The sequence below is a fragment of the Papaver somniferum genome, unplaced genomic scaffold (assembly GCF_003573695.1).
Source record: "Papaver somniferum cultivar HN1 unplaced genomic scaffold, ASM357369v1 unplaced-scaffold_154, whole genome shotgun sequence".
In the NCBI taxonomy this organism is placed as follows: Eukaryota; Viridiplantae; Streptophyta; class Magnoliopsida; order Ranunculales; family Papaveraceae; genus Papaver; species Papaver somniferum.
In genome coordinates, this window is record NW_020624820.1 from 8,689,516 (window position 1) to 8,705,735 (window position 16,220).

General features: G+C 37.6%; 2 protein-coding genes across 2 annotated transcripts; one reads left to right on the forward strand and one right to left on the reverse strand.

Annotated features, from left to right (window-relative positions):
* The first annotated feature begins 288 nt into the window (after positions 1 to 288).
* Positions 289 to 6,751, forward strand: LOC113336617 (probable ATP-dependent DNA helicase CHR12). Its single transcript, XM_026582270.1, has 12 exons — positions 289 to 715; positions 990 to 1,140; positions 1,274 to 1,338; positions 1,442 to 1,633; positions 1,867 to 2,016; positions 2,499 to 2,915; positions 3,033 to 3,292; positions 3,396 to 3,614; positions 3,815 to 4,022; positions 4,106 to 4,259; positions 4,978 to 5,580; positions 5,700 to 6,751. Exons 1-12 carry the CDS (start codon positions 428 to 430, stop codon positions 6,386 to 6,388), a joined length of 3,396 nt encoding a protein of 1,131 aa, XP_026438055.1. The 5' UTR covers positions 289 to 427; the 3' UTR covers positions 6,389 to 6,751.
* On the reverse strand, positions 6,460 to 9,643 carry LOC113336618 (putative UDP-glucuronate:xylan alpha-glucuronosyltransferase 5). The gene is made up of 2 exons (XM_026582271.1): positions 8,816 to 9,643; positions 6,460 to 7,667 (listed from the first exon to the last, which is right to left on the reverse strand). Exons 1-2 carry the CDS (start codon positions 9,612 to 9,614, stop codon positions 6,748 to 6,750), a joined length of 1,719 nt encoding a protein of 572 aa, XP_026438056.1. The 5' UTR covers positions 9,615 to 9,643; the 3' UTR covers positions 6,460 to 6,747.
* Between the last annotated feature and the right edge of the window lie 6,577 nt (positions 9,644 to 16,220).

The window sequence follows — 16,220 nt, forward strand, 5'->3', positions numbered from 1 at the left end:
AAACAAGTGACACCATTACGATACGACAATGTTACGACATCTTTCTACGCATCGCCATGCAACCTAGCCCGACGGCCATGACTTCTGAGGTGAGCTACCGCCGCCACTGTGTAAAAATAGTGTCGCTAGTGGTAAGTATTATTTTGTCATTGAGCAATTCTTGGGACACGTAGAGGTCAAACTTTATAAATAAAAGGGTAATTTGGGTAATCAACCATTACAAGTCGCGTCCTATCCCAATCCCGTCCTATAAGGTTTGGGTGTTTATTTTTGGTTCCGTAAAAGAAAACAAGGAAAGAAAGAGAGAGGAGTGAAAACAAACCCTAGAAATCTTAGAAGACGAGAGAAATACCGTTGGGCTTACTTATATTTTTCCCGCGGGGAATCCTTTCATGTGTAATAAGAGGGAGCCATATAACTATAAACCATGGTTCTCCCTCCTCCATCTCATCAACAGGATGAGGATAGTCAATGTATACAGCAGACCAAGACATTGATCTGTGCTCTTAATCTTGTCTCAAGAAATCTACCTCTTCCTCAGGATATATTTGATACTGTCAATTCTATCTACTCTCCAAAGGATGATGCAGATGCAGATGTCGTTGACAGAGATACGATTGCTGAGTCTGGGGTTTCTGGTGATAATCTGGTACAACTGAATGTCGGTGATGGTCTTCAGATGGAAAAAGATGTTGGCAAGCGATCTTCTGAGGAGGTAAAGGTCGCAGATTTGTCTTCATTTTGTGTTTAGATACAATCTTTGTGGTGGGTGCGATTGTTTCCTTGAAATTTCTGTTTTTGGTGCATTTGAAGAAATTGGTAATTGAGTTTTCAGGGATTAGGGTTGTTGTTGACTTCGGCCAACCTCCCCTTGCTGATTCTAGTCCATGGGATATGTGATAAAAGGGGTTGATGTGAACTTTTGCTGATTTTATAATTTTGTTTTAGCTTTTACATTTTTTGATTTCTCTGTGAACTCCTTACCGCAGAATGGGATCTTGAATGGAGGAGATTTGATGGCAGAATTTGAGGATGCACTTGTGAAGCAAAGGCCAAATTGCATGTCTGGCTCGGGATTAAGAAAGTCTGCAGATGCCCGTTTGAAAAGCAACATTCAGCATCGCTTGTCTGAGCTTGAAGGTATCACTTGTAGTTTTGCTGACATAAGTTGCAGGGATCATCACCAATTTTTTGATACCTGATTTTGTGGAGCTTATTAAAACGTTGACATTTGGGTTACCTTTGTACTGACCGGCATGTAATATTGAACCAGAGTTACCTTCAAGTAGAGGAGAAGATCTGCAGATGAAGTGCCTACTTGAGCTCTATGGGCTGAAGGTAACTTATGCCTGAAAGTGCTGTTATGTATAATTAGGGAACATTTTTTGCTTACTTGATAACATGAGTTTTTTCCTTACCGGGAAGGATATCTTTTCTCCAGCTAGGGGATTTACAAATTAAAGTTCGGTCTGATGTAAGCTCAGAGTACTGGGTGCGTGAGAGATGTGCTTATCCTGACAAACAATTGTTTGACTGGGGGTTAATGCGATTGCCTGGTCCTGCTATGTATGGTATTGGAGATGCATTTGCCACGGAAGCAGATGATCGACAGCGCAAGAAGCGAGATGCCGAGGTTAGCACAATATTTGAATTACTTGTTTCATACTAAACTATCTGGTTTATTTGTTAAGAGAAAAAACAATCCTTTCCCTGGTAACTTATACATTGTGGCCTTCGTAAATCCAGAAATTAGGTCTGAAACACACATATTGTGGGTCTTAATGAGATCAGAGATGCCAAAGCAAATCACATGTTATGTTACCATTTCCTGATCACACTGCTGACATTGTGTATTTGAGAATGCAGAGGGTGTCAAGGATAGAGGAGGAAGAAAAGAGCCGAATAGAAATTAGGAAAAGGAAATTTTTTGCAGAAGTTCTTAATGCATCACGTGAATTTCAACTGCAAGTGCAAGCTGTTCTAAAACGCCGGAAACAAAGAAACGATTTTGTCCAGGCATGTCCTTTTTTCGTGCTTCATACCTTGTTTTGTATCTCCAATTGAAGAATTTTATCCGGGTCAAATTGGTTTAAGCCTCTTATTTGTCTTCTATTTGGTTACCTCTAATTTGGCAGTATTTGATTAATCCTGTTGCAGAAACACTTGACTTTTTACTCCTAGTGTTTTGTAGGGAACTACAATCTAACTAATGCTTAGTTTTTTTTGTTTGCAAAAATGCTCACTTTTGCTGCAAATATATTAAGTCTATGATCCAAACAACGCTTTTGCATTCTGCTTGAGCAAAATTTCTTTCAAAGTTTTGAGACATTTCTAAATAATGTTAGAGCAAAATTAATGGAATTTTCTATTTAGTTTACCATAGGGTGTAGGCAATTATTATGACTTTGCCAAGATCTGCGTCGCATCTTATGTTGAAGAACATAATGGGAATATGTTAAGTATAATCAATGTTAATGGAACCTCTGATGTCCTGACAGCAATGGCATGGAAAGCAAAGGCAACGTGCTACAAGGCAAGAAAAATCAAGATTTCAGGCACTGAAAAATGATGATCAAGAACTTTACATGAAAATGGTAGAGGAGAGCAAAAACGAACGGTTAACAATGCTTCTTGGGAAAACCAATGATCTTCTTGTGAAGTTAGGAGCTGCTGTTCAAAAACAGAAAGATTCAGAACTCGATGGTATCGAGGCTTTGAAAAGTGGGTTGGTATCTAATGATAACATGATGTCTGCCTCTAAGAGTGACAGCCCAGCGGATTTGGTTCCAGAGGAAGATGAAGATGAAGATGAAGATGAAGATTTGCTGGATGATTCTGATCCCAATGAGAAGTCAAATGATCTACTTGCGGGCCAGCGTCAATATAATTCTGTTATTCATAAAATTCAGGAGTCGGTAGGAACCTTAATCTTCTTTAGTTTTCTAAGCTGCCATTTCGTGCATTGTCGTGTTATTTTCTTCTGTTACGCCACCAGCAGATGATTTAAATAATTTTGTTGAAAAAACCTGTAGATAACAGAGCAACCATCCACGCTTGAAGGTGGAGAACTAAGACCTTACCAGGTGGAAGGACTTCAATGGATGGTTTCGTTGTTCAATAACAATTTAAATGGCATCTTAGCGGATGAGATGGGCCTAGGGAAGACAATTCAAACCATAGCATTAATTGCATATCTCGCAGAGAAGAAGAATGTTACAGGCCCACATTTGATTATTGCTCCAAAAGCTGTACTTCCAAATTGGGTTAACGAATTCAAAACTTGGGCTCCTAAGTAATGTTATCTGTGCCAGTAGTTGTGCATTTTGTTTGCTTTTTACATTCCATTTGCTTTTCATTCACATTTTTAAGTTTTTTTTCGTTTTTTTCTTAATTAGAATTGTGGCCATTTTATATGATGGGAAAATGGATCAAAGGAAGGCAATGAGGGAGAAATATTCAGGAGAGGAAAAATTTAGCGTGATGATTACTCATTATGATTTGATAATGCGAGACAAAGCATATCTGAAGAAAATTCACTGGTATTACATGATTGTTGATGAGGGGCATCGGTTAAAGAATCATGAGTGTGCACTTGCGCGTACGCTTGTAAAAGGGTACGGTGTTTACATGGTTTGAGTAGTTTCCAGTTTTTTATCTTTGCTTTTCGGCGTAATTAACGACTTGACACATGTTTAGACAATGCCTCTTAGATGGGCAGTAATTGCTGCATATGTTTTCCATTCTGTTACTTCTTGTTGCTAAACAATACAGAGAAAGAGGGTGTGTGTTTCTAATTGGTTCTAATTGTATGCAGATATCACATTAGACGTAGACTTCTGTTAACTGGTACTCCAATACAGAATCATCTGCAAGAGTTGTGGGCCCTGCTAAATTTTCTCCTCCCTACCATTTTTAATTCGGTGCAGAATTTTGAGGAATGGTTTAATGCACCTTTCGCAGACAGATGCGATGTTTCTTTAACAGATGAAGAACAGCTACTGATTATCCGCCGTCTGCATCAGGTGGGTGTTAAAACTCTAATTTGAACTATGCTTTAAGATCCTGCTCCTTCACTCGCGTGTTTAATGTTTCTTTGGCTTGTCAGGTTATAAGACCCTTTATACTGAGAAGGAAGAAAGCTGAGGTGGAGAAGTTCCTCCCTAAGAAAACTCAGGTGATATTGAAATGCGATCTGTCAGCTTGGCAGAAAGTATATTACCAGCAAGTCACCGAGTTGGGGAGAGTTGGCCAGGATAATGGTAAGTCTTCCATTTAGAAAAAATAAGTATACCTGTTTTCATGAGAACTTCCACCTAAAGATTTTTTGTAGACGAGGTTAGACATAAATTATGTGCGCCAATTTAATCATGTACTCGCATCTTGTGTACTTTCTTGACATGTTACAAAAGAGCTAGGATAAACATGATTGTGTGAGGCCCACTTGTAAACTGTCGAAGGATATGAAGATGGTGGCTTGTAGAATGTACTCATGTGCTTCATCTTCATATCCTTAGAACTCTCCATGAGGGGGATATTTGATCTATATTATCTGAATAAGCTTGTCTTTTCTCATAATTTTTATTTTTTTTGCCTGTTTAGTTGCACATGATACTATTTGCTTCATTAGATGCACCATCAGTGTCATTTTTTCCCCTTACTCTTATACATCCCGAATCAATGATATTATTGCATGATCATGGCTTTGAGTTCTGAATTTTGTGTTTGAAAGTGAACGAAGTTTGACATAATGATTTGATCTTTGCCAGGCATACTGCCAATAGTTGATATTAGATAACATGAGAGTCTAAGAGTGTGTTCTTCATCATCCTTGTTGGCCTTTTCCTTGGTACATACTTTCTTTTCTATCCTAAGTTTTTGTGTGTTTCCAACTAAAATTTCTTTCTTTTGTGATATTCTGCACCACTTATACATAATAAAGAAAATATTGTGATAATTTCTAATATGGCCAAATAACAGAATCTGGCACGTCAAAAAGTCTTCAGAATTTGTCAATGCAACTCAGGAAGTGTTGTAATCATCCATACTTGTTTGTGGGGGATTACAACATTTGGCAACAAGAGGAGATTGTCAGGGCTTCAGGAAAATTTGAACTGCTTGATCGCTTACTTCCAAAACTTGAAAAAGCAGGACACCGAGTCTTACTTTTTTCTCAAATGACCCGTCTTATCGACATTCTCGAAATTTACCTGCAACTTCACCATTATAAGTATCTCAGGCTGGACGGATCGACCAAGACAGAAGATCGAGGGACTTTATTGAAGCAGTTCAATGCACCAGACTCCCCTATCTTCATGTTTCTTTTGAGTACCCGTGCGGGGGGTCTAGGTCTTAATTTACAAACTGCAGATACTGTCATAATCTTTGATAGTGATTGGAATCCTCAGATGGATCAACAGGCAGAAGATCGAGCACATCGTATTGGCCAAAAGAAAGAAGTTAGAGTTTTTGTTTTGGTTAGTGTTGGATCCGTTGAAGAGGTAATCTTGGAACGAGCAAAGCAGAAAATGGGTATTGATGCCAAGGTTATCCAGGCTGGACTCTTCAATACCACTTCCACAGGTTTGTCATTATCCTTGATCTTTTATGTGTTATTAGCACTTTTTTTTAATATCTAATCGTTACTTGTTTTTGTTTTGTAACTTGACATCAATCTTATGTCCATCTTTTCTGTTGAGCAGCTGAGGACAGAAAAGAGATGTTGAAGGAGATTATGCGTAGAGGTACAAACTCATTGGGAACGGATGTACCTAGTGAGAGAGAAATCAACCGCCTTGCAGCACGATCAGATGACGAATACAGGATGTTTGAGTTGATGGATGAAGAGAGAAGACAGAGGGAGAGTTACAGATCAAGGTTAATGGAGGACCATGAAGTCCCTGAGTGGGTATACGCTGCTGCAAGGGCAGAAAAGGCAAAAAAGCCTGAACCAGATAGTGGCTTCTTTACCGGCAAACGACAAAGAAGAGAAGTTGTTTATGCTGACACGTTGAGTGATGTACAATGGATGAAAGCTGTAGAAAATGGAGAAGACTTGACAAGACTTACAGCAAGAAGCAAAAAGAGAGAAACTCTTGCTCCCGAGGCAAGTGAATACACCAGTGAAAATGCAAGGGAATATCAAATACTACCAGAATCAAGAAACGATGACGAATCAATGGTCAGTGAGGAGGCATCGGAGGTTTACATAGAACAAGCCCCTAAACGACTGAAATCTGTTCCATTGAGGTTCAGTAGTCCTGTATCTGAAAGTGGTAGTGCCTTGAGAGGTGATGGGTTCACATGGAAGACCCACAAGAGAAAGAGATCAACTGCTATAATATCTGATGTGCGAGGGCAGCAGACGCCTAATGGTCGAGGAAGTAGATGAATATGATTGAATCATTGAAAATGTAACCGACGACAGATGAAAGGAAATGGTATATTCGTGTGTACATTTCTGATGTTCATCTTTAAATCTGTAATGTAAGTTTAGATACAAAAACAATTTGTTTGCTGTGGGCGATCGATGCTTAATTCACGATCGCTGCACAAACATCTCAAATGTATTCGTCATTTGGATCAGCTGGATTTGTTTTACATATAAGATGTTACCAAATCCTGATTTCATCAAGTTGTTGTAATTTACAATCTGTCCAATGGGGACGGCATAACAATGAAGAAATGTATCAACATTTGTACTGAACGTGGTTTGAAGAACACTAATCTAATAAATCTTCTGTTTTTTCTCTAAGAATGATGTTGTCTTGGATCCTTGACTTTGATCCTCCAATGTTCATCAGGTATACTAGCATTTTGTGATATCTTTCTCCACTTCTTAATCCTGGCATCTCCACTTTTAGAAAGATCACAGAATGCATGCAACTTTTTTGGCATTCTATCGAAAACTTGCCACCATTTGCTATGAGCTGAATCGCTTGCAAAATCTCTATGATCCATTTTATCCCAATTGCAATCATAATCTCTGTAACACATCCATGGCTTCAATCCCAAGTAATGCACCGCGTAAACCGAACCCGGTAACTCATGGGCAGCATCTTCAGCATTGTGGAAAAATTTAAGAAAATTCAGTTTAGTTGGAAATCTATGCCACCATGTAAATGCTTCATTAAGAAATCCTTGATCACCTCCGTTATATGACTTCAAAGTATATCTCTTCTTCATTAGACTTTCAAATGCGCAATTCGAAGGCTCAACTAGCATAACACCCGAATTGAATATTACCTTATCGTTACCCACGGCTGATAATTGTGGATACTCGAAGAACTCATCGATGTTTTTAAGAACAACAAGGTCAGAATCTATGAACATGACTTTGTCATACTCCGTTAGCTGCCATAATCTAAGCTTACTATAATTCCATTTGTTGTAAGCATTTTTCTTTGCAAGCGGACTTCTAATCCGTCCAATTATCTTAATCTTCCATCCTGCCTTTCTTAGGCCTCCGAGACTTTTTGCGGACACTGAATTATCAACCAGAATAACAAGATCTTTTGTAGAGTTAGTCTGAATTATGCTTTGAGCTAAAGCTATTGCACCACAGACATAAGCTTCAGAAGAATGAAGTAGTGTCACATAGGCTTCTCTTGGCCGACTGATTGCCATAGCTTTGCTAAGTTTTGACAAATTCGGGTTCATTATCTCTTTCTCTGCAGTTTACAACACAAGAATAATAAATAATAAATATCAAAAATCATTTACAATGCTGAGAATAAAATTTTGATGTGGGTTGTTGTTCTGATGTAATAAAATACTCAATACGTTTTTGAAAAAGAGATACTTTCACTTTTTCATTTTAACTTAAAAATATGCCAAATTATAAAAGTGATAGTATCTTTTTTCCAAAAACATAGGTAGTATTACTAATCTGGGATTATGACCTACTTGCCTATTCCCTCTAGGAGTTTAAGATGACATTATGGGGTAGATGGGAAGTCTCTAGGAATTAAGTCATGAAATATACAGCCAAGAAGGTGTTGAGAACACCTTGTCAGCTGCAACCACCAAAATTCAGTCATGAGAAGACATTGTTACGCACCTACAACAAGTATATTAGTAAACACATTCATCTATCTAAACCACCTCTTTAAGAATAATTGATAGGTTACAACTGTTGTTGATAGTGTCATAAGAAAACTACATTCGACCTAATTAATTTAATAACTCTTATACCAAACTTGGATAATCTTTAAAAACAACAACAATCGCATATTCATTCATATGCATATTTTCTGTGACGTAAATATGAGTTCCTGCCACCACTTTTATTCACATTACGTTTTCTCTTTTTACTATAAATAAATGTAAAAGGCCATTTACAATGACTTAAGGATATCAAAAGGGAATTAACTTTAATTAAACACAACTACCCAAAAATAAAAACAGTTCGAATTTACCACAAAGAAACAGACAGCAATCAATGATCAATCACATCCTATCAGGAAAAACAAGCACATTTTCAAGGTTGCTAATAGGGATATCGATTTATTTGGGAGCGTACCGAATTCCATACAAGACAAAACATTTTCGGCCTTTGGAGTGGCACATCCCCAAATAAATTTGTGCCCCCTATTAGCATCCATGCATTAAGCAGTGGAATTACGCGCTTTTGCTAACAACTAAATTCTTGTTCACGGACCATTTCAGGATGGTACGCAATTTTGGACTAAATAAATTGTCTATTGGCAGCCATGGTGATGTTGATTTTAAGAACCCTCTAAAAGAGAACTCTTTTCTTTAGTTAGAAGATTACAAGGTTTTGAAAAGAAAAATGAGAGATATTGACGTAAATACTAACCTTGTTTTTTGTAAGTAAGACCAAGTTGACAAGTTCCAACAGGCATAAGAATTTTCTGAGCCAATCTTCTCAAATCAGGTCTGTAAATCCAGACATTCCCTTCATGTCCTAAAACATCATCACATCTGAATATCTCCCACATAGCTCCGCACGATGATCCAACAAACACGACGTAAACAGGCCGATCGTCGTCCGCGTGCCCGTTCAGTACTGCTAAATTAGCTGCAACCAAATTCACTTGTAATCTAAAAACATCTCTAATGCCTTGACCTTGTTTAGTATCATTAGAACAATAAGGTACATTTGCAACGACAACGTCGAATTCCCCGTACTTTTCATAATCCGGCATTGGGATATCCGGACATGATGGCGACCTCCATTTCTTCTCTTCATCAATCCATTCCGGAAAGTAATCTGCCCATTTCCGTTCCTTTGATACTCTTTCGAAGTTCACTAACGTCGTACTACCTAACTCTTTCCATTCTTTCTCTACTCCATGATCATGACTACTACTACCTATATTAACCAAACCAATTTTGATGTCTCTCCCTTTAAACTCTCTTGCAAGAAAATCAAAAGGTAGAGATTGTTTGGTTCTCACATGTTGAACCCTCTTTGTAGTTGTTGTCGCAGGTAATGATGAATATTCATCTCCATTTCTCAAAGCATGGGTGATGATATTCTTATTGTCTATTCTTGAAATAGAGGTGAAGATTAGAAGATAAGAAAGAGTTATAGAGAAGAAGATGATTAGGATGAGGATGAGTTTCAAGTTGTTGATTTTGGTTCTTGAAACCATTTCAACTTCTTCTTCTTCCTCCTCCTAACTTGTGGTGTAAGGGAGAAAGTGAGAAGAGGCAAATGAAACGTCTTATACATGGTGGGAAGTGTTAGAGAGGAAGTGGGTGTGCATGGATGGGGTGCACGTTAGTAATGTGTTTAGCCGTCCTCATTGAATTAATTTTAGGGAATATGGATAAACTGCCCTATTCTCAATTTCGGATTAATAAATTGCCCCCGTTTTTTCTTACTTTTCAAAACTGCCCCCATTGTTAACTTTGCCATCTAATTTAGTTTTCCATCCAATTTTTTACTTATTTACCCTTTACTTGTCACGTTTATCTTCTACTTCATTTTTTCAGGTTCGTCGAGCTCGGTTCATGGATTTAGGGTTCGGGATTCAGGGTTAGGGGTTTAAGGTTCAGGGTCCATGATTCAGGATTCAAGGTTAGGGGTTTAGGGTTCATAGTTCAGGCTTCGTTGTTCATGATTCAGGGTTCATGGTTCACGATATAGTTTAGGGTTAGGGGTTTAGGGTTCATAATTCACGACATAGTTTCACGGATAAATATGACTTTTTAACAGGTGAGATAACTGCCACCTTGCATTTAACGGGATGGAAAACGTTATTTGAAAAAAGATGGGGCAGTTTAGAAAAGTACAAAAAAGCGGGGGCAAAATTCCCTTAATTTTATGTGGTATGTATGTATAAGAGGAGTAGATAGAGATGGAAATGGTCCATGATAATGATGATAATATTGGACTTTGCATGTATTAAGACAACGAAGCGTTAAGAAGCTTGATCAATCAAATAAAAAATTAATGTAATTTTAAAAACAACTTATTTGCTGTTGTTGTTATTCGGAAATTGAAAAATCCCACTAGGAACATTGATAATTTGGTGGTTACGCGACCACAAAATAATCTGATGCCAATCATCGGATATGGGTAAATTTCTTCTTCTCTCCTTGGAAGAAGCAGTGTCAGTCAGGCTCAAAATATTACATAACAACGTATTACGGCATATTATTATCCGTTTCGAAAAAAGAGATATTATCTTTTTTTTTTCTTATAATCTAAAAATGGACGAAAGTGAAAAAATGATAGTAACTCTTTTTTAAAAATGGAGAGAATATTTTTTTCTATCGGATTTATTCACGTACCGGATGAATCTACATCAGAAGGTAGTCAAAATTATCACCTGAAGAATGAGAGTAAGAGTGATTTGTGAGAACAAGGCGAAAAAAATGACTTAATATGAATATTAGCCATCAAGTTCATCGATGGTCATTGCTACCGGATATATAAGTGATCCATAACATTAGTGGATGGTAAGACTCTGACTTTTGGTATAAAAAAGTGGATTGGGTGGAGCTACATATATATGGTGGTTCGTACAATCAAAACTATGATACTAGTTGTTGTTGTGTACATGATATATCAAATTATGATAAAAGAAATCTAATCCATATGAAAAACATTTGTTGCTATGAGCACCCAAATTTTGGTTATACATAAGCACATGCTAGATTTGTCAAATATTCTCATGTATAAATAAATTCGTATGATTCAGAAAAATTAGGACTTGTCAATGGAGGCTTTTCGGATGACTTTTTACTCTTCTAGAGCGTGCACAATGGACGACTAAACCCAAATATTTGGTCCAGTGGATAGGCGTAGTGAGACGAATCATCGATCAAAATTTGATTAAAGATTAAAACTCAGACCAAATTTGGTCGGCGATCAAGACCAAACCCAAATATAGTCGTGCGTTTATATAATCCACGCCCCACCACCAGGCGGACGTATAGTCCACGCCCCACCCCAGGCGGACGTATAATGTTCGCCTGTTTTTTTTTCTTTTGTGTGGGGCGTGGTTTATACCTCCGCCCCACTCTTTAAAATTTTGCATTTGCATGGGGCGGGCTTAATACCTCCGCCCCATTTTTCTTTATTTTATTTTCTTTTATTAATTTTTTTTTGAATCTCTCTGCACCGGGCGAACGTATAGTCCCCGTCCCACACCAGGCGTTGGTATAGTCCACGCCCCACACCAGGCGAACGTATAATATACGTCTGACCAAATTTAGTCTTTCCACCGTAGCGTCACACACCAGACTAAACCCAAAATTTGATCCTTTTTTTCCCTCTTTGGTCTTTGGTTATACTCGCACCACTGCAGTTGCTCTTAGAGAAACAAAAGGCTTTTTAAAAGACACCAACATATCATAATATTTTAGCATCAAGATTTGGAGAAGAGACACAATGAGCAAACATTAGTATTTTAGAGCGCTTTTTTTTTTCTTTTCTAAAATGTATTTCATGTACTCCTTCCGTTTCTACAACTCCCTACGCTCCTCCAAAGATAAAAAAGTGATAGTAACACTTCTACAGAAACAAAATACCATTTTTCTGATCGAGAGTTCTTTATTAGTCCCTCCGTCCTTCCGTCTTTACACAACCTGCCTATTATTTTGAAATATTATAAAAAAAAATAAATGTCTATTACATGATGCAAGTTTGAGCTTAATTTGTTTGTCTTAGCATAACTATAGACAATACTCAGAATATGTCACTCTCAGACTCGTTCATTTATCTATACACTAGTACTGTTTTCTACCGTTTTTTTTTTCTCATTCACGTGTCTTTTATTCATCAACTTCTAATTTTTTTTGTTTTTTTGTTTTTTTATAAGCAAAGGTCTTCAGCAAGGCTAATAGTCTCCCTCAACTGCTGGAACTAGCCAAGCAGGAGACATAGACCAGTACATAGAAGTTTTCTTACGTTTAGCCCATTGAACTAACTCATGAGCAACGGTATTACAGATTCTAGGTTGAAAACTAATGATACAAGCTATTAAATTAGAGGCAAATAACTGAATGTCTTTAAATATGGCATCTGTCCTAGAATCACCATCAAAAGAACCCAAAGAGAATTGTTCCACCAGCTTCTTAGCATCACTTTCAATGATGATATGGGTCATCCTATGTTCCACTTCTTTCTTGAGAACTCCACAGATAGCTCTGGCTTCAGCTTCTTCTGCAGACGAAACTTCAAAAGCTATGGCAGCACAGAAAGAGGCTTTGCTAGTAGAATTTCTCATCACATATCCTGCACCATTATCTCCAGAGATTTAATCAAAAGCTCCATCAGTGTTACATTTGATCCAACCAACCAAAGGGGGCATCCATTTGTGATTTATAGCTATGGGATTTGAATGGATAGCAACAAAAGTATTTTTCCTAGTAAGGAGCATTGCCCTAGCTCTTTCTATGACAAATTTTTATTTTCAGACATATTTTGAAAGACCAAGTTGTTTCTACTGGTCCAGAGGGACCACAGGATAGCAACAAAGAGCTGTTGAGCATCATCAGGCAATCTAGAGTTTTGCTCCAGAAGCCAGAAAGTAAGCCACTGTTGAAAAGTTTTTTGAGTAAATAAAGAAGTGTTTATGCAAAAACTTGACAAAAACCAAACCTTAGAAGCAAAAGAACACAGAACCAAAGTATGCATAATGTTTTCATGAGGATCCTTGCATCTGGCAAATTCAACAGAATGCATGGGCATTCTGGTATGAAGGACAGTTCTAGCTGGAAGAGCATTTTTAGCAGCTTTCCAAAGGAAGGGTTGAATTCTGTGAGGAACTCTAATCTTCCAGATATGTAACCAAAGAGTTTTACATGGAGAGGGATTAATGCCTCTGAGGCCCAAGTAAGCGGATTTTGAAGAAAATTTATCATTCTTCGATAGGTCCCAAGCCCTCCTTTCAGGAGTTCAATGATGGCTTAAGGAAATAGTGACGATCTTCTTAACAGAAGCATCATCAAAGTGGGTAGAGAGTCTAGAAACATTCCATGTTCTAGTATGGTTATCAATGAAGTAATCAACTTTTACGCTAGGGTCCTGATGGGTGAGAGGGTTGGGAGTAACAGAACCCAAATTTGGAATCCATTTATCACACCAGGGGTCGATAAACTTTCCATCCCCAACAATCCAGGAAACAAAGGGTTTAATCAACTCTTTTATAGCATGAAGGCATTTCCAGGTCCAAGAGCATTTATCAGGACATTTGGCATTCAGAAAATCAGTCCTAGGGAAATATCTAACTTTTAAAATCTTAGCCAACATCCAATCAGGGTTTTCAATAATTTCCAAGCATTCCTAGCTAACATGGAAAGATTATTTAGCTCAGCTTTTCTGAAGCCCAAACCATCTTCAGATTTAGGGGAGCACAGAGTATCCTAACCCGAAAGATGGAGCTTTCTATCTTTTGGGTCAAGAGATTCTCCCCACCAGAATTTGCAGAGATGGGCATCCATCTTTCTGCAGAGGTGCTTTGGGATGAGAAAATCCCCCATCTAGTACAAGGGTATATCTTGGCCAATATGTTTCACCAAAGTGGTTCTAGCAGCCTGAGAGAGGAGCTTGTGAAGCCAAACAGTTATTCTGGCATCCACAGCCTGAAGGATGCCCATATGGGTTTGGATTTTAGAAGCTTTGAAAATAGTAGGAGTACTAAGGTACTTCTCACCTAAATCTCTGCTTTGGATATCCAGAATATTAGCCAAAAGGGATTTCCTATGTCCAGGGATTTTCCTACTAAAAAGAATACCAGATTTATCAAAATTAATTTCCTGCCCAGAGGCAAGGCAGTACTTTTGAAGACAACCTTTTATAACAGTAAAATTTTCAGTAGTAGCAGAAGAGAAAAGAAGAGAATCATCAGCAAACATTAGATGAGTCATTTTTGGAACATTTTTACAAATTTTGATACCCTTAAGAGTTCCATTTCTTTGGAGACTATCTATGTAAGAAGATAGAGCCTCAGCACAGATGATGTATAGGTAATGGGATAAAGGATCCCCTTTCCTTAGACCTCTCTCAGGTTGAAAGAAACCAGTAGGACTACCATTAAAAGAACAGAATAGGAGACAGTAGAAACACACTGATTTATGAGTTTAATCCAATTTTCATCTAGCCCCATTTTTATCAAAACTTTTTCTAGAAAGGACCATTCCAATTTATCATAAGATTTTGACATATCAAGTTTAATGGCAGCAGTGCCCTCAACTTTGTCATTATGATTTACAGAATATATGGCTTCATTAGCAAGGAGAATATTATCAGAAATACTCCTCTTAGGTATGAAGGCACTTTGGTTTTGGGATATGATGTTATTCGTAAAGGGTTTAAGCCTGTTAGCAATTGTTTTGGAAAGAATTTTGTAAATGAAATTACATAATCTTATGGGTTTGTATTGACTGACTAATTCAGCTAGAGGAACTTCGGGAATAAGAGCTATGTTGGTATGATTGAAGACTTTAGCTATATGCTCTGTTCTGAAGCAGGTTTGGGTCATATCAAAAACAGCTTCACCCGCAATATCCCAATGTTTTTGGTAAAATAAGCCTGCAAAACCATCTGGTCTTGGGGTTTTTTACCTCCCATTTGAAAAACAACATTTTTTATTTCCTCAGCAGTGAGGGGGAGATTTAGAGTATCATTATCCTCAGCAGAAAATTTAACAGGTAGATTATTTAAAATTTCATCCTGGAATTGTTGGGGTTGGGAAGAGTAAAGATTTTTGAAATAATCTAGTAAAGAATTCCCAATACTATCTCTATCAGTTAGGATAGCATTAGAGGAATCCTTGATCCAGATGATAGCATTCCTCTTTCTCCTGAAAAGAGTGACTATATGAAAATAAGATGTGTTTCTGTCACCTTCAATGAGCCATACTTCTCTAGACTTATCTTTCTAGTAGAGTTCCTCCAAGGTATAAAGGTACTCTAATATAGTTTTAAGTCTAGCAGTAGTAATAGAATCAGTGGGATCAAAAATCTGTAGCTCTAACAAATCTTTCCTAATGGTAGATATATCAGTTTGAATATTACCAAAAGAGGATTTGTTCCAATCTCTAAGACCTTTTTTAGCGGTAAGAAGCTTAGATTTTAGTTTATAGGCTGGAGATCATATAACATTGACAGACCAAGAGTTAGCTATAATGTCTCTGCAAGTAGGATCCTCAATCCACATATCCATGAAATGAAAAGGTCTAGGCATGCAAGTTTCCTCATAATTAAAACCTATATGCATGGGACAATGATCAGAAGAATCTCTAGGGAGATTGTTAAAACAAAATTTGGGACAAAGGTCCTCAGCAATTTGGTTTAAAAAACATCTATCTAGCCTTTCTAAAATTAAATCAGGACCTTGTTGCATATTGGACCAAGTGAATCTTGGGACAGAAAACCCATGATCATGCAAATTGAAAGTAGAGCAAAAATTTCTTAGATGTTCAAAATCAGAATCATTAACTTCAAGACCACCATTCTTATCTTATGTTCCTAAAATTAAAATCACCAATGACAAAGACAGGATAATCTATAGGGGAAGTAGTTTGTTGACACTGTTGTTTCCAGAAGGAGGGTCTGAGGGTACTATTGGGTTCACCATACACAAAATGAATATGACAAGTTTTTGAATGGATAATATCAGTTGAAGTCACATAGATGCCCCTCAAGCTGGAAGAAACAACATTCAGATGGATTTCTTTTTTCCAGGCCAAAACCAGACCACCACTCCTACCAACAGTAGGAACATTGCAAGTGCAGGGGAAGCCCAT

Coding starts and splice junctions, on each gene's coding strand:
- LOC113336617 (XM_026582270.1), top strand. CDS start 428: ATGGTTCTCCCTCCTCCATCTCATCAACAGGATGAGGATAGTCAATGT. Junction 1,141..1,273: donor TCGCTTGTCTGAGCTTGAAG/GTATCACTTGTA, acceptor ATATTGAACCAG/AGTTACCTTCAAGTAGAGGA. Junction 1,339..1,441: donor TTGAGCTCTATGGGCTGAAG/GTAACTTATGCC, acceptor TCTTTTCTCCAG/CTAGGGGATTTACAAATTAA.
- LOC113336618 (XM_026582271.1), bottom strand. CDS start 9,614: ATGGTTTCAAGAACCAAAATCAACAACTTGAAACTCATCCTCATCCTA. Junction 7,668..8,815: donor TCTTACTTACAAAAAACAAG/GTTAGTATTTAC, acceptor TGTAAACTGCAG/AGAAAGAGATAATGAACCCG.